General features: G+C 32.6%; 3 protein-coding genes and 3 long non-coding RNA genes across 7 annotated transcripts; 2 read left to right on the forward strand and 4 right to left on the reverse strand.

The window, feature by feature from the left end:
* The first annotated feature begins 448 nt into the window (after window positions 1–448).
* LOC9306359 lies at window positions 449–2,188 on the forward strand. The gene is made up of 6 exons (XM_002868209.2): window positions 449–660; window positions 1,124–1,267; window positions 1,362–1,448; window positions 1,640–1,765; window positions 1,844–1,939; window positions 2,021–2,188. The coding sequence occupies exons 1-6, from the start codon at window positions 555–557 to the stop codon at window positions 2,104–2,106; spliced, it is 645 nt and encodes a 214-aa protein (XP_002868255.1). The 5' UTR covers window positions 449–554; the 3' UTR covers window positions 2,107–2,188.
* A 107-nt stretch (window positions 2,189–2,295) lies between these two features.
* On the reverse strand, window positions 2,296–3,846 carry LOC110226669. Its single transcript, XR_002330607.1, has 2 exons — window positions 2,945–3,846; window positions 2,296–2,852 (listed from the first exon to the last, which is right to left on the reverse strand). It is a non-coding gene; the product is annotated as an uncharacterized LOC110226669 (long non-coding RNA).
* Window positions 3,847–11,609: 7,763 nt separating this feature from the next.
* LOC9304328 lies at window positions 11,610–12,279 on the reverse strand. The gene is made up of 3 exons (XR_002330155.1): window positions 12,123–12,279; window positions 11,997–12,035; window positions 11,610–11,907 (listed from the first exon to the last, which is right to left on the reverse strand). It is a non-coding gene; the product is annotated as an uncharacterized LOC9304328 (long non-coding RNA).
* Window positions 12,280–13,930: 1,651 nt separating this feature from the next.
* On the forward strand, window positions 13,931–17,784 carry LOC9306360 (VAN3-binding protein). 2 transcript variants are annotated; one of them, XM_021018961.1, is made up of 8 exons: window positions 13,931–14,411; window positions 14,782–14,892; window positions 15,402–15,846; window positions 16,074–16,316; window positions 16,402–16,451; window positions 16,800–16,857; window positions 17,299–17,539; window positions 17,622–17,784. In XM_021018961.1, the coding sequence occupies exons 1-7, from the start codon at window positions 14,109–14,111 to the stop codon at window positions 17,505–17,507; spliced, it is 1,419 nt and encodes a 472-aa protein (XP_020874620.1). In that variant the 5' UTR covers window positions 13,931–14,108; the 3' UTR covers window positions 17,508–17,539; window positions 17,622–17,784. The 2 variants fall into 2 exon arrangements, with proteins under 2 accessions (XP_020874620.1, XP_020874619.1); XM_021018960.1 differs by having other exon boundaries at window positions 17,299–17,784.
* Window positions 17,785–17,873: 89 nt separating this feature from the next.
* On the reverse strand, window positions 17,874–19,731 carry LOC9304329 (BI1-like protein). The gene is made up of 4 exons (XM_021018962.1): window positions 19,259–19,731; window positions 18,868–18,981; window positions 18,384–18,541; window positions 17,874–18,293 (listed from the first exon to the last, which is right to left on the reverse strand). The coding sequence occupies exons 1-4, from the start codon at window positions 19,506–19,508 to the stop codon at window positions 18,090–18,092; spliced, it is 726 nt and encodes a 241-aa protein (XP_020874621.1). The 5' UTR covers window positions 19,509–19,731; the 3' UTR covers window positions 17,874–18,089.
* A 1,636-nt stretch (window positions 19,732–21,367) lies between these two features.
* On the reverse strand, window positions 21,368–23,206 carry LOC110226180. Its single transcript, XR_002330258.1, has 2 exons — window positions 22,097–23,206; window positions 21,368–21,600 (listed from the first exon to the last, which is right to left on the reverse strand). It is a non-coding gene; the product is annotated as an uncharacterized LOC110226180 (long non-coding RNA).
* Window positions 23,207–24,019: the final 813 nt, after the last annotated feature.

Raw genomic sequence — 24,019 nt, forward strand, 5'->3', positions numbered from 1 at the left:
AAAACTTTATATCAATGGTATTTTTAGAACAAAAAAAAAGATTTGAATTATTACTTTAAGGCCTAATTTATTGATCATAATACATCATAAGCTTTGTCTGATTCATCCATAAAACTTGTTTTGTTTGTAATAAACACAATAGTAATGTTATACTCTATGATAGAAGAACTTTAATATCAATGTCTGTTTTAGGAATAAAATTATGATATGAAGGATTATTTTTCTTCTCTTGTTATTTTGCTCCAATATTATATAAGCAGTGTATTTTCAAGACTAATTTATTGAATATGTTGACCCTTAAAAAGCAAACAAATGAAATTTAAACGCATTAATTGGATCTCAGCGATCAACTAATAACTAACTCAAGAAAATCTGAAGCCAAGTCGGTCAGTCCACGCCACTATTGACATCCGTGTCCACCTTACACACTCACCAAATCCTCAACTATATAACAAAGTCCTAAGAAAGATCTTTCGTTTTCTTTCTTTTTTGTTATTTCAGATTCGTTTTTTTTTTTGTGTTCTTCAAAGTAAGGGAGAAGAAGACACAGAAACATGGCTTGTCTTAGGAACACACTCTGTCTTGTTGCAGCTTTGCTTCTGATCTACCAGAAGACAGCTACTTGCGATTTCCTCTCTCCACTTTTCGCTCCTATGTATGGTATGTCTCTTCCTCTTCCTCACTTTTTCCTGAATTGTTTTTCTCATATTTGATATTGGTGGAATTAACCATTTAATCCAAATCTTGATTCCTTATTAATTAAAGTTAAATTCCTCTCGTTGATGTATTTAACTTCTTTGAAACAAAAGTATAATCTCATTAACCAAAAAAAAAAAAGAAAAAACAAACAAGGATAATCTAAAGACTTTGAATATTATTTAAATAGAACAAAACTTGACTAGATTAACTTGATTCTGTCGAGATTAGGGTTTAACTCCCGCCAGAATTTGAACTAGAGATGTAACTTTTTTTGTGTGTGACAGAATTAAAGTATCTTTATGAGTTGGGTTTTGAGTAAAAGTGATCTTCTTTAAAGGGTCCTTCTCAAATTTCGAATTTTGTATATGGTATGACTTATTTAGAGTTGGTTGATGCAATTATTGTGGAAACAAAAAAAAAACAGATAATATATGTAAGGAAGTGGAATGTGGGAAAGGGAAATGCAAATCATCTTTGAACACAACTTTTATGTATGAATGTGAGTGTGACGATGGTTGGAAGCAGTTTGATCAGCACCTCAAGTTTCTCCCTTGCATCACCCCTAACTGTAATATCCTTCTCTTGATCTCTCTCTTGATCACTGGTTTAGATTTGTTTGATCATATAGAGAACATAACAAAGTATACATTGCATCTTTTTAGGTACCTTTGACCTAACATGTGGTGAAGCAGCATCTCCAGCACAACCCAAAACGCCTCCTAAAGACAACATTACTTCATTATTCGACGGTAATAATCTTTAATCTCATTCTTTTTATGTTTTTATCAATAGGTATCCGGCCTTAGGCATGTATTTCCCTCTTGTCGAAGATCAGAGCATGTTAATATTATCCTCTTCTTCAGCATGAAACTCGAGCATGAGACCTTAAGACACATCTGGTCTTTAATCTCATTTTCCTCGATGTGTGTTACTTACATAGCTTGTCAATGGATGGATTGTGGAGGAGGGTTTTGCAACAGTACAACAGCATTTCAATACAGCTGCAATTGCCATGAAGGTTACAGCAATCTCATGAACATAACCACATTCCCTTGCTTGAAGCAATGTAAGAAGAACAATTGTTTATTGATTGTCAATTGAAGAAAAACCAATACTTAAAATTGGGATTGTTTGTGTTTGGTAGGTGCACTTGGAATGGACTGTTTGAATCTTGGGATACCTTTGTCAAACACATCATCGTCTTCTCCACCTGCTCTGCCTGATAGCAGCAAGAATCAAGGTTTGACTCATTAAAATGTCTGCGTTTATCTTAATCAAGATAGGTTCTCTATAATGTTGAGGTTTGTTTTAATTTGAGCAGGATTGAATCTAAGAGGATCATCATTGTGGTGGATAACATTTATGCTTTGTGTCTCTTTAGCACCATGGAGGCTACTCTACATTTGATCTCTTTTGGTTTTGTATCCAAATTTCGTGTACAAATACATTACTTGACAGGTTTTTAGTTGGGCATTGTACTACTTTACTTTTTCTCTGTTTTACTCTTTTTGTTCATCTTTTCTTCTCAAAAACAAATACGATAGATTTCTATATTTTAAACTATTCAGTCACTGATTTATGATAGAAATACGTAAATGATTTTAAGTTTATTTTTATTTTTGTCGACTGCATAATATTCATGAGAAACAGGGGAACAAGAAGAACAAAACCAAAAATGAGTGAGACTCAAACAAACTGGAACACCTTCGACCAATTAATCGCAGCCTCTTTGGTCCACTATATGGTATCCAAATAACATCTTCACTACTTTTGAACTCTTGTACTAGCTACCACAAGAGTTGCAGCACCAAAATGTAACCATTATCTATCAATGGAAGCTAGTGCAAGAATTCAAAAGCAGGAAAACTGTTAACTGGTATACTAGAGAAGCTGATGCCACCAACTGCCCCTTGCCCGCCGAGATAACACTTCTACCCCAAAAACTATATCATCAAGTTACACATGTTTACGAAAGAACAAATGTAACACCTTGGGAGAGATTTTATAATGTGCGAGGCATTTCCAGGATCAAAAGGCATTGAAAAAAGCAAGATGATCAGGATATACCACAACAAATATAGCGTCACAAGCCATTATACCTGAAGGAATTGTGTTTATCCTTCAGAATTGGTAATGGACGCCAATACAAAAACCTAAAAACACTTAAAAAATATTTCTTCAATAGGGGAAAATTTGTTTCAATATGCTCAGTGGAAGGAGAAGTCGTTTAAATAGGAGAGCTCACGGTATAACCACTGCTCTTCTCACACTCTTCGTGCTTTTCTCTCATCATTGCATCATCATCAAACACAACAATAATCAAACAAAACAAAAACCAAAACATTGGTAAAAGAACAAAGAAGCTTCAGTGTGTGTAACAAATTCAGATCATTGATTCAAGAACCTCACTGAAATCCGCTAAGATAATTGTCTTTTATCATCATCAGCTTACAAGTCAATCAAAACAGAGAAATTTATCTTCAAATCAAACAAAAGAGGAGATTTTTGTGTGAAAGGCCAAAAGGGTGATTAATACTCAGACAGCCAAGGGTTAATCTTCAACTTCTGGGAGAAGAATCCCAGATCTGAAACTCTAGTCCACATACACTTGTATCATCACCATAGTAACCCCTTCCACACATCACAAATCTCTTACACAAAAACCCTAAAAATCACCAATTTTATCATATACAGACACGAAAATAGTCACATACCTATCCCTAAAATAACCAATTATAACATACAGACATGAAAAAAGAGCAAGATCCTACGAACTTAGCAGGAAACGAAACCATATAAATACATACACAAACTCAAAGAAACTCATCTGAGAAATTAGGTTTCTTCCGGCGGCGACAATTTAATTTTAGGTTTTTCTTAGCCCAATTAATCTACATGGGCCATATTATTCAGCCCAACAAATAACTTCATTATCAAGTAGAATATCTTTTTCATTACTACTACTTCTGTCTAAAGTCTAAACCCCAAAAATGAAAGTGACACAACCTGCAAGATATGTTACACTAACTTTTACAATTTACAGTGCCATGCAAGTTTACCATATATGTCTAACCTTTCTCGTCTCAACAAATCACTATTTTGGAAAACATCACAAAAATCAGGAAAATGAGTGTTCAAATACACTAATACTATTAGTCCTAGGCGTTTGGTTATCCAATCGGTTATCAGTTCGTATCCATTTGGTTTCGGTTCTTTATGTTCTAAAATTTAGTATCCATTCGGATATTTTGAAATTTCAGTTCGGTTTCGGTTCGGTTCTGGTTTTTTCGGTTTTAAAATTTAGTATCCATTCGGTTATTTTATTTTGAATATTTTCGGATATTTTGGTTATTTTTGGATATTTTTAGATATTTTTCGGTTATTTCGAATACTTTTAATATTTTTATATATTTTTCAAGTATTTTGATTATTTGGTCTATAAATAAATATTTTTGAAAATATAATTGTATTTCGGATATTTTTGGTTATCCAAAATATTTCGGTTCGGTACCAATTTGATTACGGTTCTTTCGGTTATAGAATTTAGTATCCATTCGGTTATTTTCAAATTTTTAGTTCGGTTTGGTTGGATTTTTTTGCTTCAGTTTCGGTTCGGTACATTCGGTTCGGTTTATTTGTCCAGACCTAGATAGTATCACTAGGTTCAAGTGTTCAACATTAATGCAAATTTCTGATATTTGGAATAATACGGTCACATCCTTTTAAGTTGAACTTGTTTCTTAGGGGGTATATTGAAACAAGGATTTTTTAAAAAATTGGTTTTTTTCATAAAATCATGTGTTATTCAACTTGTGTTTTATAAATACCTTTCTAAATCTCATGTTATTGAACTTGACATTTATGTAAAATCATCCAAAAGAATTCACAATCACTTGTTATTCAATCAAGGATTTATAAAAATTATATCAAATCCACTGTTATTCAAACTTAACAAAAACTTTTAGAAGAAATACTCAACAGTGATTTTGAGAGACTTTGGATAACTTTTTTAGTTGAAAAATAGACATAAAAAAATCACATCTCCATAGATGTTATTTGGAAGGATTTCATTAAAAAAAAAAAGATATTCCACGATGGTCCGTCTCTCGTCTTTTTTTTTTTTTCATCACTCAAAGAAAATAAGGTTCACATTCTGTTTCAGTATGTTAAACTAGATTTTAACCCGCGGTACACCGCGGGATGATTTAATTTTAAAGTTAGTATAAAAATATTTTGTAAATTGTATCTCCTTATAACATATTTATTTATATTATAGTTTACAATTGTTATTAAGTAACGGTATACCACGAGTCCACGAGATAATTATTAATAAACTGAGGATTTAACCCGTATTAAAGCGGTATATAAATATTGATTCAAATTCGTCCGCCATATAAATCATTTCCGAAATATAACCCGTTCCGTAATTTCTTAACCCGTCATGTGATTTGTATTAAAAAAAAAAGGATTAAATCCGTATTGAAGCGGCGGATTAATGATATTTTAATCTTTTTATTATTGTTGATTCAAAAACCCGTCCCGCCAAACCCATCCCGCCAAAAAACCCATTTATTTTATTAATGTTCTTATTTATAATATGATTCTGAATCATTGTCTAAATATTTTAATCGATGTAGAACGTTGAACACACATTTTCGTCAATTGGATAATATATGTCCGTTTTTAAAATTTCGAATCACAGTATATGTAGAAAAAAATTGATTTTTTTTTTACTTTATGTATTATATGATGATTCAAAACAGTTAAAAACAAATCAAACAAAGATGATAGGAGAATCATAATTATAAATCTTAATCAAATCTTCTAAAAATCTAAATTATTAAATATGGAATATCCGGTGTATGAGTTGAGTTAAATATAATCCGACCCAACAAATTTTTTGTGAAGGAATTTTTTAAATGGGTCGGATATCCGATATACCCGAAAACTTTTTTACCCACCCGTCACAAAAAGTGCTGCGATTATACTAGTAGTCTAGTATAGATTATAAAAAATATATGTATTGATGCATTAGCAATTCTCAATCGATGACCTTAATTATAAACAAGTTAAATTTGGCTAACTTAACCTTTTACCAAAAAAAAAAAAAAGTTAAATTTGGCTAACTATAATAAATCTGAGTTTTGTTTTCCATGGCTTCTTATTTGACTTCTGTTCTCATATCTCTTTCTCTCCTTTTATCGTTGTTGTGTTAAATTAATCTATGAATCAATATATCTAAGCAAATAATAGTTGGTTAGAGGAAGTTGTTTTGCACAGAGTCGTTGTTGTGTAGAAAGCTTGTTCGTGGCATAAGCAATGTTTAAAGCTTTACTCTCGATATCGATATTATCTAGTTTCATAGTATCCTCTGTTAGATTTTGGTTCTGCTACTACAATCACCCCAAATTTTAATTATAAATCCTTGATTATAGCAAATCACCTCTTTAAATCTCCAAAAACCACCAATAAAAAATCTAACAAATCAACCCAAATATCCTAACAACTAACTAAAATCTCTCAAAAACCTAAAATATGCAAATTCCACCAAATGTTTTCAAATTCTTGTTCCAATACACCCCCCTTAGTGTTTTATATTTATTTTGAACATTACGTAACTCCCAAGTCATTAATTCATATTACTTATGTGGCTATTTTGTTTATTTAATCAGCCTAATTTCTCAGTTCCGTCAAGGATGTACAAGAAAACGCAGCAATAGTAGCTGTTTATTTGCGTAAAATTCAGTATAAATATTTAGGTGTAAGGGTGATCAATGTAGACATTTTTTAATCACAAAATATCAAAATCAAATTTGACATATGGTTACCCAACGAATATACAATGGACAACAAGAAGAAGGGGTAGTTGTAAAGTATCTTCTTGTTTTTAATCAAATATTCCAATCATTTTTATCATTGAATTTCAACTTTGATGCTCGAATCATAATATTTCTATATAAACTTAAAGATTAAAGTTTGTTAAACCGCTAGTTCAATCTTTTACATGAGTTTAGCGAGCGGTTCATAATGACTTGGATTTTCTAAGTTTAAATCCGTTTGTGTTTAAAATTATTAAAATATCGAAATGCCCTATTTATTTACTTTGGTTTAGACCTCCAAATATTTAGTAGTGTACGGACCTGCATATGTAACAAGATACTGATGTCATTTTAAAACGACCTGCATATGTAACAAGATACTGATGTCATTTTTAAAACAATTAAAAAAAAATTCTCTTACCTGCTTAACTCAAAAGAATATGCAGCCGGTTGTTTAATTTCATTTTATTTTCCGTTGGCCCTATTGTACAATGCGTTTGTGTTGGTGAAGACCAAAGAGGGAATATCTCTTGGTCTTGGCCTTTTCCTTTCTTTTCTTCAGTGGCGTTGAACGTCATTATTGCCGTATCATGAATTTCACACTATTATTTTTAAGTTAAGTTAGATGTAAATGGTTGCCCCAAAAAAAATAAAGTTAGATGTAAATGATAAAAAAAAACCAGGTTTATATTATGTTTATAAAATAATTAAAAATGAACTATCCTATGTTAATTACTGCAAAATATGTAATTCTATTATTTCTTATTGAACAAAATACATTTTTTTTACATGATCATTCATAAATTGACCATTGGAAGTAAATATATAGATGTACCACAAAAAAAGATGCCCGTGGTTATTGGGTTTACATATGTGGAGTCGTTTGGTGAACCTTAAATCGTAAAGAATGAGATTAGATTGTAAGAGAAAGACAATAGAGTAGTTGATATGTGGTTGTTTATGTGATGTGTATGGTTAAGTCTCTTTCTGTTTTATAAAGTGTTGACTGCTTATTGTAGAATTCAATATTTACCGAGTTTGGTAAAATGGTCATCAAATTCTGAAGTAGATAGATTTATCAGTTTATCGATATTCCGTATGAGGCTATGAGTATGAGGAGCCATGTGGCTCGTAGATTCGACAAGACTGTGAATTCAATTCATTTTGATTAATGTTTTATATATATACCAGGTTTGTAGACTACTATATGCCTAAAAAATCATTGAAAACAAATAAGAAAAATTGGAAAGCTAATCATATATGTGTTATAATAAATCATCATGATACATACAAAATTAAAATGGATATAGATGTTCTCCATGAACACATAAGGGAATAGTCAAAACGATTAAAATCGGGCTTGGAATAAAATATGTAGGAAATTAGGAATAGTGTCAAACTTTAATGATGAAGATAGAGATTATTGTGGAGTCCCAACACATCCACCCATCCGCATAACCACAAATAAAATTAATTTCTCTATCATTCTTTTATATATATATGCCCAATGGGTCTCTTGTATTTAATGTCACATCTATTAAATTCATATCAAACGTTCTATATATGTGTCACGGAGACATCATTGCGAAGTGTGTATATATATATATATACATACATATTATTGTAGACTAAGTGAGTAGAAAAAATCTTTGTTCTAAAAATCGGCCGCCTAGGCGCTGATCGGAGGGGAACCGCGGCGATTTTGTCCAAATCGGTGAGAAAAATCGGATCTCCGATTTTTCGTCCGCCTAGACGGCGCCTAGCCCAATTTTTTTTTTTTTTTTTTTAAATCTTAAATTCAAAACGTCTTACTTATGTTCGTAATTTGTATAAAAATCATAAATTTGAAATTAAAATCTTGTTTTCATGTGTTTAATGCAATTTTAAAAACAATATTATATAAATTTCTTAATTATAATGGATTAATATGTTTTTAAAACATTAAATAGCCCTAAAACTAATCCCTATATAATATCCGATTTTATTGCTAGGCGCTAGGCGCACCCTCACCGCCCGACTAGCGCCTAGCGATTTTTTGAACACAGGAAAAAATATAATTAAACCACAACACTTAACTTTTTGGGATTATTGTTGATTTTGCCATTTTTTATAGAAATCTTTTGAAATTGCCATTTTTACTAAAATCTTATGGATATGCCATTTTCTAACACTTAAAAATGTACGTATTTTGGATTTTTTTTTTGGTAAAAATACGTAGTTTATACAAAATACTAAACCCTAAGAACAACCACAACCGACTAAACCCAAACATAAAGAATAAAACGCATGTTTCCGTAGCCTGAAAAAGGGCAAAATCTATAAACTATTCAAAAAAGGGCAAAATTCACAAATGCCATCCTAAAAAATGGCAAATCCATAATTGATTCTAACTTTTTTCTTTATGTTATAAATATGTTTCTTTTGAAATTCTGATTTAGATAAGCTGATTATTACGAGTTCAAAAAAAGAAAAGAAAAGGATAAGCTGATTATGTGGAATTTTTTTCTGATAATGTGAAAATACTTAATAGATAAAGGAAGGGAAAGCATTAGTGAAATTGGTAGTGGTCATTACGAGGGACCATTAGAAATCATGAGCTTCAGCTACATTTCCCATGGATTCCTCGGAACCACTTTTTTTAATAAGGTTTAGGAGAGAGATAGAGGGTCATTAGTGTTAAACTAATCAAAACAAAATCTAAAAATATCTCAATTATATTAGAAAATAGGCAATGAGTGGTTATATGATGATAAACCTTAATATAGAAGCATATATCTGAAATAAAGAAAAAAGATAGTACTAAATATATAGTTGAAATCAGGGAACATCACAACCACAATCACAAACGCATGAGATGAGAACAGTCCTGCTACTAACTGCTGATCGAGTAGTGTGTCTGTTACATATCAAGATTGGGGACCATATTCTCCTGAGGCGATGATCATTCATTTGAAGAGTTTTATGGCTCATTATTTATGAAATCATTTTATGTATTTCTTTATTTTTTATTATTATGTTGTCAAGATGTGTTTTATTGTTTTAATTACTGTAGAAAAGTTTTACATCTAAAATGAAAAACCCAAAAAAAACAAAAGAAGTTTCACGTCGAAACTCAAATATAATGGTGGAGATCCTTAAATGAAATTGACAGAACTCAAGCTCTAAGAGTACTCTAACCTAAACCCACAAAAAAAAAAAAAATCTCATATACCGCTTATAATCCAAAATTGTACCACCATATATTTACTGTTAAACATCACCACTTATAATTCACAATTTCACATATACACCACTATTTGGAAAAACTATGTAAAGTGATCATAGTTGAATACGCGAGCATTTAACAGGAATATTGTGAAACTGAATGTACGGACACATACAGTGTCTGTGCATGCAAGTAGAGAAGAAGAAGATCACATATTTGAGAATCTAATCTAACGTACAAATTAGTTGCAGTGCAGTGTAGTTCCGGTCCAACACGACGTACCGTTTTAGCTTTTCTTTACGCATATCTTTTTCTTTCTTTTTTTTTTACTTGTGTACTCAATTAGAAGAACTTCAATTCCAACTTAATTTACTCTTAATTTTTTTGTAATTCCAACGGTTTCTGTTTGGGTAATTAATATACGTATATTTGTAATTTTAGAATTACGAGTTTCTCTATCGGGTATATATAACTACATAATATTTGATGTTTTGACCATATAAAGACACATATATCGTCTTAAAAATCTGAGGTTAGCTATATTACTCCCAAGTCCAAAATATAAAGGTTTTTTTTTTTTTTTTGGCATATAAAGGTATATACTTTACTAAATATGTAAGGTTAATTTTAGAAAAATGTATATAACGATTTTGATTTTATTAATACACAAAGAATTTGTTCATGTTGTTTATCTAAACATTGTGTATATATACAAGATAAATTACATTCTCAAACCTTATTAGATTAATTTCGTGTTAGTAAGATGCTCATACAGTATTTTCATCTTGGTATATTATGGAAGAGTAAGAATCAGTGCTCTAAGCCTCTAACTAGTATTAGAGACGAAATTTGCTAACATGGAATCGCTTGAAAAGTTTCATCCAATCTCTGTAGGTTCTCTGATTTACAAACGTTATCACAAAATGTGGCTGAGATTGGGCGACATCTTGCTGAGATTGGCACTGATAGTGGTCGTGTTTGGCACCGAATCACTGCAACAACGACCAAAAAAAAAAAAAAAGAGAAAGCCTCATCCCTTTTAATTTTAGTCGTAACGACTGGTTTTAGTTTTGGATGAAGGCAAAGTATCAGTCGCTAGAAATATCAACGACATCTTCTCCGGAGCTAGCGACGGTGATTTCTATCTCTAGCGATGTTAGAATATATATTCCACATCGAGATTTTGATAATTTGTGGGGCAATATATAAATATATAGCAAACTTCCAGTTTTTAGCTAGTTTTTGAGTGTAAGTTAGATCTACACTAATAAAACTACTTTTTTCTTATCAACATGATGTATGCCTTTGTTCGTGTCACAGTCGCAGCTTCACTCCCCCAACAGGGCCATTGACATAAAATGAAATCTACTTCATTTTTCCTGATAAAATTTGGGAATGATTTTGATACTATACTTAATTAAATGTAACTCAACATCGATCGACTTCAAACAAAGAAATACGATATTCAGTAAATTGCCTAGTTTCATTTGAGATTAATTTGATTCCATCAAATTTTGGACCTAAAAATATTATCTATAACCATATACGACATTATAATGATGATTATTTTTAAAAATAATTTTCTCAATTTGATGTATGATACTAAGTAATTTCTTAACTCGATGTTAATTATGATAAAAATTTGTCCCTAAACTAAGAACATGTGATTCAAATTTGATTGAATAGAAGACTCGGTTTGGAAATGCTGTTTTTTCTTCGTTTGTTTCGCTTATGCTTTCCGTTATGTGTTTTAGTCTTTTATTGTTTGTTTATTTTGCTTGTGTCTTTTAATTTTTTTTTTTCCGCTACTTGTTTATCTCAGTAAAAATCTATCTCAAATCGAAAAAGGTATAAAAGTTAGAGTCAATTAGTTGCATGCTAATTATTTGAGAAATAATTAGGTGTGGCATACACAAGTTTTTTTTCTTTGCAAAACAAGAGAGAGAAACTGACACACCATAAACTTTCGGACGAAAATATCCTCCAAAATAGAAAAAATGGCACATCACCACCATCCACTGCTCTTTCTCCGATATTCGTCTCGCCACCATCCCGAAGCTTCAGCAATCGATCCAATATGAATAATGAAAAGAACAATATTTCGTCTTCATACCAATCCAGTCCATTGCGTATACACCCAAATTACTCGAGTTTAACTGCTTAACGAATTGAGAATCTCTTCCACTGCAATTTAATAACAATTCACAAATTCATTTAGGGATTCATCGAAAAACAGAGTCAAGAAAAATAAAAAAAATGATTGCTTTTTTCACCTGTGTTCATTCAATCCATGGATAATAATCAAAATCCCCCTGAAGAGACAGACAAATTCAAAATTGATAAATAAACAAATTAATCGGAGAATTCTAATTCCTGCATGCAAAAATCGAAAGTCTTACCTAAGTTCGCTGGAATAGGCAACCACGACCGAGAGAATAAAGCGTTACCACGACGGCCATAAAACAATGAACAAGAGATCTCTCCATCTCCGGCCATCTCAAGAACATGAAGGATGAAGATTGTAGAGGTAATTTGGTCATTTCGTCATTAAACCAAAACACCATTTATTTACGAAACCACTCCTTCTCCTTTGACTTAATTATTTTTCAGTCTTAGGGTATGCAATGTAATTACTCTAAAAGTTAACATTCATACCAAGAAAAAGAAAAAAAAAAGACTAGGGAACGAGTTCACCGTTATAATCTTTGTGGTTTCTCTCTTGATCATTAATGAGAACTTTTATTTTTATTTTTATTTTGTGATCAACAAAGGTCACAAAACAGATTCCTTTTATTTTTCAGGTCACTTATTTTGTTAATTAATGAGAACTTTAATACTACCGTCGGTTATACAAATGACACTAATCTGCTTCCAAATTTAACTATTCACGTCACTTGATAAACCGACCTTAATAAAGCGACGTCTTCCGCAATATTTCTTGTAGTGATATTGTATACCCTTATATGACAAAATATCCGGTTTTCTACAGATTTTGAGATTGGTTTGAGTTTTGACTAAAAAAATTGTCCATGTTTGTGCTTGTAACAGTTTTGATTAGTACAGAGAGATGAACTTTTGTTCCTACATAAAAGAGAACTATAACGAGTGACGAACCATGTATAATGCAACAAGCTAAATACCAAATCAAAGTCATAGAAAATTTCAATCCATCGAATATTTAATATACTCCAAGTAGTTAGTTGATAGATCAAGGTCAAGATCGACGAGAGGCTTTCTCTTCCATGCTTTTCGTAGGTTTACTCATGAAAGATACGAGATGGTGAGAGGTCTCTTCTCTCATTTATGTCCTCTATACTAACAAAAAAACCTCAAACACACTTATCAAATTCAATTAAATTTTTGCATTTCTATTTATAAGTCTCTTTCATTTGTCCCCATATATTTCAGGTAATAAATTTATTATATATGAATTATCGTTGTCATTCCAACCCAGGCCAATTATTTTTTATATCATTCGATTATATAAACTCAAACAGTAGAGAACTGTTCTCCGTTCGATTTCAAGAAACATCAACAGTTCTTCAAATGAAACGTGGCAAAGTTTTCAAAACAATGCAGAAATGGTTTGCAAGTATACTAGGTCATAATTTATTCTTCCATTTATAAATTGTTGAGCTCTATGAACAATTAGTTCCAAACTCTATTTCTTACTTTTATCTAAAAGATGAGATTCGAATTACCATGTAAGTAACTTTTTGGTGGTGTAAAATCAACATTTTTGTTTTAAAAGACGAAAAATATCTTTTTTTTTGGTAGGGAAAGACGAAAAATATCTAAATATCTAATCATATTTCTATTCATTTCCTTTTTTTTTTGGTTAATAGTTAAAATAATTTCTATTTATATCCTGTATTTCAAATAAAATGCAACAAGTTGCCAAAGAAAAAAAAATAACATTTAACTTTACAAACAAAATTTATCTTTATAAGTGATATTCTCTTTTATATAAATCGTTGCAATAATAACTTTTGAAAATTTCTCAAATTCTTTTTGGAATATGGTCCTTACAAGAATCGTATATGTATATATATTTTTTAAAAAAATTACTCGATTAAAACGTAGTGATGGCCCATTTCAGAAAAAAAAATCCGTATATTTGGATAATTTACAAAAAAATAAACGAGCTAATTTTATTTTATTTTTCTGTTCACAAAATTTTAGCTAATTTTCTTTGAGAGAGAGAGAGAGAGTAGGGGAAAAAGCAAGAGAAAACGGAAGAGATGAAAAAGCAGAGAGAGTGATAAAAAGAAACAGCTTCGTTGTCACTTGTCACTCTATAAATCGCATCTCCATTGACAACCTTTCACTTCCATCAAAACTCTCCCAAATACACTCTCTCTTTATATCTCTCTCTCTCTCTGAAAATGGAAAAACCCATGGTTCCGACATGGAGACCCGACCCGGTTTACCGTCCACCGGAGACACCACTCGAACCGATGGAGTTCCTAGCTCGGTCATGGAGCGTCTCTGCTCTCGAAGTCTCCAAGGCTCTAACACCACCCAACCCTCAGATTCTCCTCTCCAAAACCGAAGAAGAAGAACAACCCATCTCCGCCGTAAACGGCGACGGCGACACAGAAGACACCGGACTTGTCACCGGAAACCCTTTCTCCTTTGCTTGTTCTGAAACTTCTCAAATGGTCATGGATCGTATCTTGTCTCACTCTGTAAGTCTTTTTCAAATAAAAACAGAGCATTTCCGGACAAAACAAAGCATGTTGACAAATTTTATTTTGTTGTCTTCAGATTCTTAATTTTTTATTTTTTTTGTTCTCTCTTTATGTTCATCGGAATTTGCCAAATAAAGTTTCATTTTTTAGCAAATTATGTTCATGAATCTCTCTTTATTAGTGTGATTAATGAAGGAAAAATTCACGCGCAATAATTATAGTTATTAATCGAAAAAAAAAGTTATGATTTTTATCTACACACTCGCTTTCTGGGTCCCTAAAAACATAATAACAAGTTTATGGATTTGTCATCATCTCTCTTCTTGATTCTACTTTTGTCTCATCTTCTTTAATAATTTGTTTGCAGCAAGAAGTATCACCAAGAACATCTGGTCGGCTATCTCACAGTAGTGGTCCACTTAACGGTTCTTTGACCGACAGTCCTCCTGTGTCTCCTCCCGAATCCGACGACATTAAGGTTCAATTTCTTGACAAAATCTGTGTTTAATTTCTTACTAAAGCATGTATCTGGGTTTTTGAGTTTTGTTGTTACTCTCTATGTAAATGTTTCTAATTTTACTGCGTCACTGACAAGTTTGGGTACAATGAGGGACAGTGAAAATAAAAAAAGAATCTTCATTATAAGCTTTCTCTTTATCCAACCATACACAGAGATCATGTCTTTCTTCCACTACTGTTTCCGATGATTATTCATCATTTCAAATCAATTTAAAAATTTGATTATTTATTCAGAAATTATTCCTTAAACCCATATTAACAAATTGTTTTTTTCACTGAATTAAATAAGTATTTAGTGACACTTTGGTCTAAAGCAATCTCCTTTACTTGATTTGGTTCTGTCTTTTTCTTGTTCATCACTCTTCTTCCAAAGATTTTTCCTTTTTTAGATTTTGCTTCACTCTTTTGTTTATCCATTTCTGGCGAATCACTGATTTTAAAGTTCAAATCTTTAATCTTGAAATGCAGCAATTTTGTAGAGCAAACAACAATTCACTGAACAATATAAATTCTCAGTTCCGTACAACGGCGACAACTCCGGGACCTATAACAGCCACAGCTACACAGTCCAAGACGGTGGGACGGTGGCTTAAGGATCGGAGAGAGAAGAAGAAAGAGGAGACTCGGGCTCATAATGCTCAGATTCACGCTGCTGTCTCTGTAGCCGGCGTTGCTGCAGCTGTTGCTGCCATTGCAGCAGCTACTGCTGCGTCTTCTAGTTGCGGCAAGGATGAGCAGATGGCTAAAACTGACATGGCGGTTGCTTCCGCTGCGACCCTTGTGGCTGCTCAGTGTGTGGAGGCTGCTGAAGTTATGGGAGCTGAGAGAGAGTATTTGGCCTCTGTTGTTAGCTCCGCCGTCAATGTTCGTTCTGCCGGAGATATCATGACTCTCACCGCCGGAGCAGCAACAGGTTTGTTTAGTTTTAATAAAGTTTTGATTTTTATGCAATTGATTGACTCAAAAGTTGGAACTTGATGGAGAAATAGAATCATTTGATTTTAGGTGTAATGGGGATTGCTAAAGTTCTGATTTTGATGAAGAAAATGATAGAATTGATTTAGGGATTGGCTCAAAATTGAAACTTTATGTAGGAATCAAAGTTAATTTGGGTAATTTGATTGTATTTTTGGTGTGTAGCTTTAAGAGGAGTGCAAACATTGAAGGCAAGGGCAATGAAGGAAGTGTGGAACATTGCATCAGTGATTCCAATGGATAAAGGACTCACTTCCACTGGAGGAAGCAGCAATAATGTTAATGGTAGCAATGGAAGTTCAAGCAGTAGTCACAGTGGTGAACTTGTACAACAGGAGAATTTCTTGGGAACTTGTAGCAGAGAATGGCTCGCTAGAGGTTGCGAATTACTCAAACGCACTCGCAAAGGTAACAAAAATTCAATCTTATGTTTTGAAAGTTAACATTTTAGTTCTTGAATCTTTTGTCTAATGATGTTGTGTGACTTTTGCAGGTGATCTCCACTGGAAGATAGTATCTGTTTACATCAACAAGATGAATCAGGTAAAGATTCTTTTTACTATGGTGCCTCGAGTTTCGGTTCACTTTAGAAATGATCGTTGATCTGATGAAAAAGATTAAAGAGAGAGCCAAATTATTTGTGAATCAGTGGGAATCTTTAGTTACTTCACATGGATGTTAACTTTGTTATATGAAACACACAAAAAGATGAGAAAAGAGATATTTCAAACGGCAGGAAAAGAAGAGAAAGCAGAAACAATACTAAAGCTAAAATAAAAAAGCACTGTTATGAAAATGATGATGATACTGAAATCATGGGATCCACTTTTGTCTTTGCTTAAGCATCTCTTAGAGAATCACTAATTTTGTTTTGATTTCTTGTATTTATAGGTTATGTTGAAGATGAAGAGCAGGCATGTTGGAGGAACCTTCACCAAGAAGAAAAAGAGTAAGTGATCATTTACTCTTATTACATATATAAGTATAATTAACATCACTCTCCGTAAAACCTGATTAGAATGGTAGGAGATTTCTCTAATTCCTTCCAAGACATTGAAGATGATTCTTCTAATGGTTTTAAAACAAAGGATATTTTTTGATTGATTAGTTTGATATTGAAAGCTTTAACTTTTTGTCACTATCTACTGTCAATGAGTCAATTATATGTGAGAACCCTGGTAAAGAGAATTCAAAACTTTGCGGTGGGTCTGCTTTGGATTTGGGGATTTGAGACGAAAAAGGAAAAACAAATGAAAAAGCAAAAGTGTATATGTTACTAAAGTAACTATAGGATCAAATCCCTTCAATCTTTTACTTTTTGTGTTTCTTTTGAATGTGAACTTGAAGACTCTTTTATTAATTATTTTACTATCTTCCAATTTTGTTATAGACATTGTGCTTGATGTAATCAAGAATGTCCCGGCCTGGCCCGGACGACATTTGCTAGAGGGAGGAGATGATCTTAGATACTTCGGTTTGAAGACGGTTATGCGAGGTGATGTTGAATTCGAAGTCAAAAGCCAAAGGGAGTATGAAATGTGGACTCAAGGTGTGTCAAGGCTTCTTGTTCTTGCTGCTGAGAGGAAGTTTAGGATGTGAATAAATATGTTCAATGGCTGCTTGGTTTAAGTGTGAGTTTTATAACTTATGTGGTCATCAGTTTTAAATTTTAGGGGTTCTTTTTAAGGTAATGGTTTTTTGGGTTGGGTATAGGACAAAATGGACCTACCAGTCAAGATTTCAACACAAAGGTGAGGGAAGGATTTGGGTAAACAAAACTTAGTGGGGGTGGTGATCTGTAATTTCTATGTTCTTAGTTTTTTGTTTTGTTGTTGGTGGTCTTTTTGTATAAAAAAAAAAAAAGTTGAAGTAGATATATATTTTAAAATTGATGGGTCCAATTTCTCTATTTATTGGGAACATCAAATATGCTTCTTTTTTGTCCCATTATTGTTGAAATATCCATTAAGCAAATAGAAGTTGAGCATATTTTTATACTCACAAGAAGACAAATAAATCATTTGTCACATGCAAACACTTAAGAAGAATGTTTTGGTAGTGTTAACAAGGTTATCAAGCCATAAACACTCACAATATCTATATTAATGTGTTCTTAATATTCGATAAATCTTTGTCTAATATTAACGACACCATCAGTCATCAGAGAAGATGAACTACATGTCACTGAGTGTTGCTCATGATGCCGAGGAGGTTGAGGAAGAGATTCATAACGTCGAGGTATAGACGAATCGCGGCAGGGATATACTCGTCGTAGTTGAGTTTCTTGATAAGCTGGTTTGTGTCAAAGATGATGTATCCGCAGAACACGATCGAAGCTATTCCGCTGAATATCATCGAAGATAGCTTCCCGAGAGGGTGAAATATCTGCATTCATTTCATTGTTTAGCCTTGTAATAATATATATCTCAATACTCCCAAAACTATGAATTGATTGAGAGTTAGTTTAGTTAGTACCTGCAAAAGAGTGAAGGCGAGGATAATGAGGAGTGCACCAAAGAGGAATGGTCCAAGGAAGGAGAAATCATGTCCTCTCTTCACTGCCCAGAAGGTGTAGATTGTCAACCCAAAGACCATCACAGATGTGAGAATTGCAGCCTCCAGAACAATCCTCCCTGTTTTCACAAGACTTGGAAATTAGATCTAACCATCAATCAAATTCACATTGTTCTTTTGCAATAAAATAGTGTAACTCTAGTTATAGAAAACAGAGTTAGCTTAAATAAGTTTCTTGACCAAAAAAGCATGAATCACATCTCTTGCCCTGATCTTCTTTTTCAGATCATTACCAAGACTGCATCTGAAACAAAGATCTAGATGCAAACACTATATCCACAATGAAAAATCCAAGACTATAAATGTATTAGAGACAATCTGTCTTTTGTCATCACTCCAACAAGTAGACCAAGTATGATATATCTCTGATTCTCTGTATCCATACCTTTGGAGAGAGAGCAGCAAATCCCAACAGCGAAGGAAATGGAGAGCGTGAAGATGGATAGGACAATGCAGTTTATGGGATGCTTCTTCTCAAAAGCCAACAGAGGCCACAACACTACAAACACATCAAATCCAGATCACATCAAAATCCAGATCACTCTAACAAAACAATAGCTTTATAGAAGATACAACGAAACAAGAGTAGCTAAAGTGAACACTATATCGATCAAATCCAAAGCTTTTTTTTGGTGAATCGCACAAATAAAGTAACTCAAAACCCTAAGCGACGATTATGAATCAAGCATAGCACAAACCCTAAATAAGCATGAAATCGAAAGATCAACAAGAGAAAGAACCAAAAAAAAACGAAATATGTAAAAAGGAGACGTAACGGAGGAAAGGAAGAATGAGGATGACGAAAAAGACGGCGAGGCCACGGTGAGTCTCTGTGATGAACTCAGGAATCGGACGGACGAAGTAAACAAGAGCGGAGACTCCGACGGTGAGGAGCATCTGAAGAGACAAAATGCTATAAACTTTCCTTATGAAAGCCCAACGAAGCTCCGAGCTCTCTTTCATTCCCGGATAAAGCTCGTTACCACCACCAGTTTCAATGTCAGATTTCGCCATTTTTGTTGACATCACAAAGAAACAAAGCTCTGAAGAAGAAGAAGAGAGAAAGAGGTTTTTGATTTTCTCAGGAAACTAGAAAGAAAGTGACTGGAAAATTAAAGGGTAATGCTGGTGTTACTGTTCCGTCACTGTGGTTAATCTAACTACCCAATTATGTTTCGCCACGTGGAATACAAAGGACGGCGTTTTTTCGCGGGTGTGTGACTCTGACTGTGACTGTGTAACCAAAACATTGCCGGGAAAGTTCATTTTTCCAGAATCAAGAGGTAAGTTACGGGTTATGCTAAAGTCACTGCGCTGTCATATTGCTTCTCGAGACGTACCAATGGAATTAAGACACGTAGCCTACCTGGCGCTGCTTTATGACTGTGGTGTAACGGGTTATTTTTGTCTTATTTATTTGTCGTGACTCAAGATTTTTGCATGGAAATGGAAAGGAGACTATGCTATACGAAATAAAGTTTCTTTATAGATATAAATATGTAAATTGTAATGCTATATATTTTAATTCTTTTCGACGAGATTAATACCGATTCAGTGAATTCTATACATCATTATTATTCAGTACCAACCATGCTAATGACATTACACTTGTTACCTAACTTTATACTTGGTAATATCAACTAATTGCGTATATATACTATGACAATTTTTCTTTTTAAAGATATATATAAGTGTAATTAATGTATGATTTTAATTGTTTTAGAAATTAAAGATCACTGTATAATCGAAATTTAACTTAAAAAGAGACATATAATAGTAGTGAAACAATTCATAATCTGTTATTCCTTTTAATATATGAATTGGTAGAGTTTCTTCTTTACATACGTTAGATTCATTTAGCAAAAAAACGTTAACCAATCTTATGGTTTTGGTTATTAATTACTAAACTAAGGCTTTGTTTAATCTCAAAAGGTTTGGTTTTTTAAATAGCTTGTACATGTGGATCAAGGCAAGTCTATACTTAACCCAAAAGTCAAGAAATAAGAGTTTGTAGGATATCGAAATGGTGTAAAAAAAAGTTAGAATCTCACTGATAAAAGGCCAAAAAATTGTGTCATTTGTCATGTTAGTATATTTTAAGAAGATACATTGTATTAAAAAAAGAAAAAAGAAGAAGAAGATACATTGTATAAAGATAAGTCGATTAATTTTGGAAATGGAGTTAGTTGAGAAAACAGATAAACATTGTGAACCTGAAAATAAAGATTATATCAACATACTATAGATACATATATATATATATATATATATATATATGTATATAGAAGTATAGTACTCATGAGACCAGAACGAGTATCAACTACTATCTAGTTACAGGGCTAGAAATTTATTAAACTACTATCTAGCTTTTGAAAAATAAACATATATATGGGTTACTATGAGTCTATGACCCAAGATGGAGGGTATGTAAAGCCTACCAAACAATCTAAGAAGTTGCAACTGTAGATATCAAAATATGAAGAAATGGTGGATGACGAAATTTCACTCCTTACTAATGAAAGAACATGGACTCTTATTGAGAAACAAAGAATAAAAAATCATTGGCTGCTAATTGCAAACAAGGCATCAATGAAAACTATAATGAGCGACTATGTGTAACCCAACCAACGAACATCTCAAACAACAATAGAACGGGAAGACCAAATCTATAATTTGGTGCCTATTGAAATTCATTGAAACTATGGGCGACTCCAACGTACAATTAGCTAAAAGCCCATTAGGTTTTTATACAAATAATGAGAGAAAAATTACAACTTACAAAGAATTATGAACTTATACCATTTTATTACATATGAAGAAATTGATAAAATAATAAAAGCGCAGAACTTCAAACCAGTTTTGACAGAATTTGAAGTCATTAAACATAACCACAAAATACAGAGACTTCATTCAGAATCTTCTTAAAAGAGAACGATTAATACCATAGATTCTTCAACAATTACATACAAATCAAACGCTAGAAAATTCAAGAACAAATCATAGATAGGTTTTGAGACACGTCCTTATAGCTTGGACTAGTCGGATCTCTGTCTCATCTTCTCGTGCATTCTCTTTAATTAGTTTCCCCATGCCTTTCTAGTTTCTGCTAGTTCTTTCACTGTGAACAATGTTTAATCATGACAATAACATTAATAATACAACAACCCACTTTTATTGTTCTTAACAATTAATGTTCACTCCCAATTAACTCAAGAAACTGATTCTTTGGAACTTAAAGCTCAAAGAAAAGCAAAGAGTGCCACAACACCACAAACACCATCAAATCTATAAGCATTCAAGCGATGAATTAACAAAACAATTAAAATTGTACAAGATCAACAAAACAAGTGTAGCTAAAGTGAAAACTACACTTTAATTGGTTGTAGATTCATAGATTTATATCGATAGAATCTCGAGCTTTTTTGGTGAATCGCATTCCCACAAATAAAGTCACTCAAAAACCCTAAATAAGCAACGATGATGCCGAAAAATTGGATAAATGTAGAGAATAGTTAACCCAATTAGCATAGCTATAAACCCTAACTAAGCAAGAAATCGAAGGATCAACTGAATTTTTTTTTTTAAAAAACGAAATATGTGAAAGGAGACTTAACGAAGGATATGAAGCACGACGAAGACGAAAAAGAAGTCGAGGGGGTGGTCGGGATTGGTGATGAGATCGACGAAAGAAACAACGGCGGTTACTCCGAGATAAAAGGCAGAAAGGAGCATCAAGATGACATAAACTTTTCTGATGAAAGTCCAGCGAAGCTCTGAACTCTCTTTCATCTCCGGATAGAGATCGATACCACCACTTTTAATGTCAAATTTGGCCATTGTTATTAAAATCACGAAACAAAGAAACCACTAAAGAAGAAGAAGAAGAAGAAGAAGAAGAAGAAGAAGAAGAAGAAGAAGAAGAGAGAAAGAGGTTTTGATTTGTTTGCTCAGGAAACTTAACTAAGAGAGTGACTACTGTTCCGTCGTTTTTATTCACTAGACTGAACCAATTAGATTATGACGTAGTAACTTAGTGCTTCTTTATATGACTGTGGTGTGTCGTTCACGCATGGAGGTTTTTTTTTAACTTTGTGTTATTTGTCGTAAACTCAAATTTTGCATGGTAATAGACAAGGGACCACACTGTATGGGAATAAAGTTTATTGTACTATTTATAGATATCTTGGTTATTCGTAAACCGGGAAAATTCTTCGACGAGATTAATACTGATTCAGTTTAAATATTCTATATATAACATCATTATTAAATTACCATCCATGCTAATGACATGTTACACTTGTTAGCAACCAATTGATTTTTTATTCTTTGGTTCTCAATAACAAGTATACAAGAGAAAACAAGGCATCAATGGAAACTATGAGCGACTATATATGTGTAAACCAAGTAAGTGTAACCATCTCTAACAATTGTAGAACGAGAGGGTCGAATCTATAATATTAGAGACTAAAGCCCATTGGGTTCTTGTACAAATAATGAGAGAAAAGTTTCAACTTACAAAGAATACATTTGAGTGCATGAAGAAATTGATAAATTAATAATAAAAGTGGGGTAGAGAAGAATTAATTGAAGTTTCCAAGTGTAGGACGGTGTCTATGAACCTACTCAAGGACTGTTCTCTGATGTTTATCTAAAACTATATGAAAAAGTATCGTTTGATGCGATAGATTTGACAATGCACCTCTCATTTTCTGTTCTTTTTATAAAGTGACCACATTTACTAATCCTTCGTTTATTATTACCATTAATAACTTTTACATGATTCCTAAAGCAAATTAAAAACACTACACTAAATGCTTCTCGTTTATATTCTTTTTAGTGCTTTCATATTTCCATATTGGCTTTGTTGTTTAGTTGCTAGATATTGGCTCGTTTGACCACGAAGAATCACTAAAACAAAATTGTCAACAAAAACTGCTATCATTTTAATATGAGATCAAAATTACCGTGATTTTTTTTTTATAGATATAACAATAAATTATAGATATACCACGATTGTAGGTGCAAGTTATGGGATCTATTTTAAGGCTATGAATATATGCAGAAGTCTTTTGTCTCATATTAAGCATTCATCTGGATCATAAACTGTATGTTAGAATTTCAGAGGACAACAATTGCTTTTGTGTGGTTGTTGATCAAGTTTTTTAGTCTGTGTACGTAGGTAATAAAAAAAAGTCCAAATTTTGTGTGGTTTGAAGTCTATATATCAATCAAAATTGGTGTATCTCGTAGTGGTTATATTTTTTATTCTTCTTGGTTGTTTTATATCTGGTTTAGTGTTTTTAATCAGAAACTATTGAGTTTGCCGGCGCTAAAATTTGGCTAAAAATATTTTAGTATGTAGTTCGTAAGAAAAGAGAAACACAAAAGTAGTCAACAACTAATTTACACACTAAGCCTTAATTGGAGAAAGGGACTTGGCGGATATTTGAATGCAGCGGGTCATTTTTTTTTTCCTCTTTTTATGATTTGTGGTTCAGTTTTGGATTTTATTAGTTTAAAACAATTGAAGAATTTTT

This window comes from Arabidopsis lyrata, assembly GCF_000004255.2.
Source record: "Arabidopsis lyrata subsp. lyrata unplaced genomic scaffold ARALYscaffold_7, whole genome shotgun sequence".
Lineage (NCBI taxonomy): Eukaryota > Viridiplantae > Streptophyta > Magnoliopsida > Brassicales > Brassicaceae > Arabidopsis > Arabidopsis lyrata.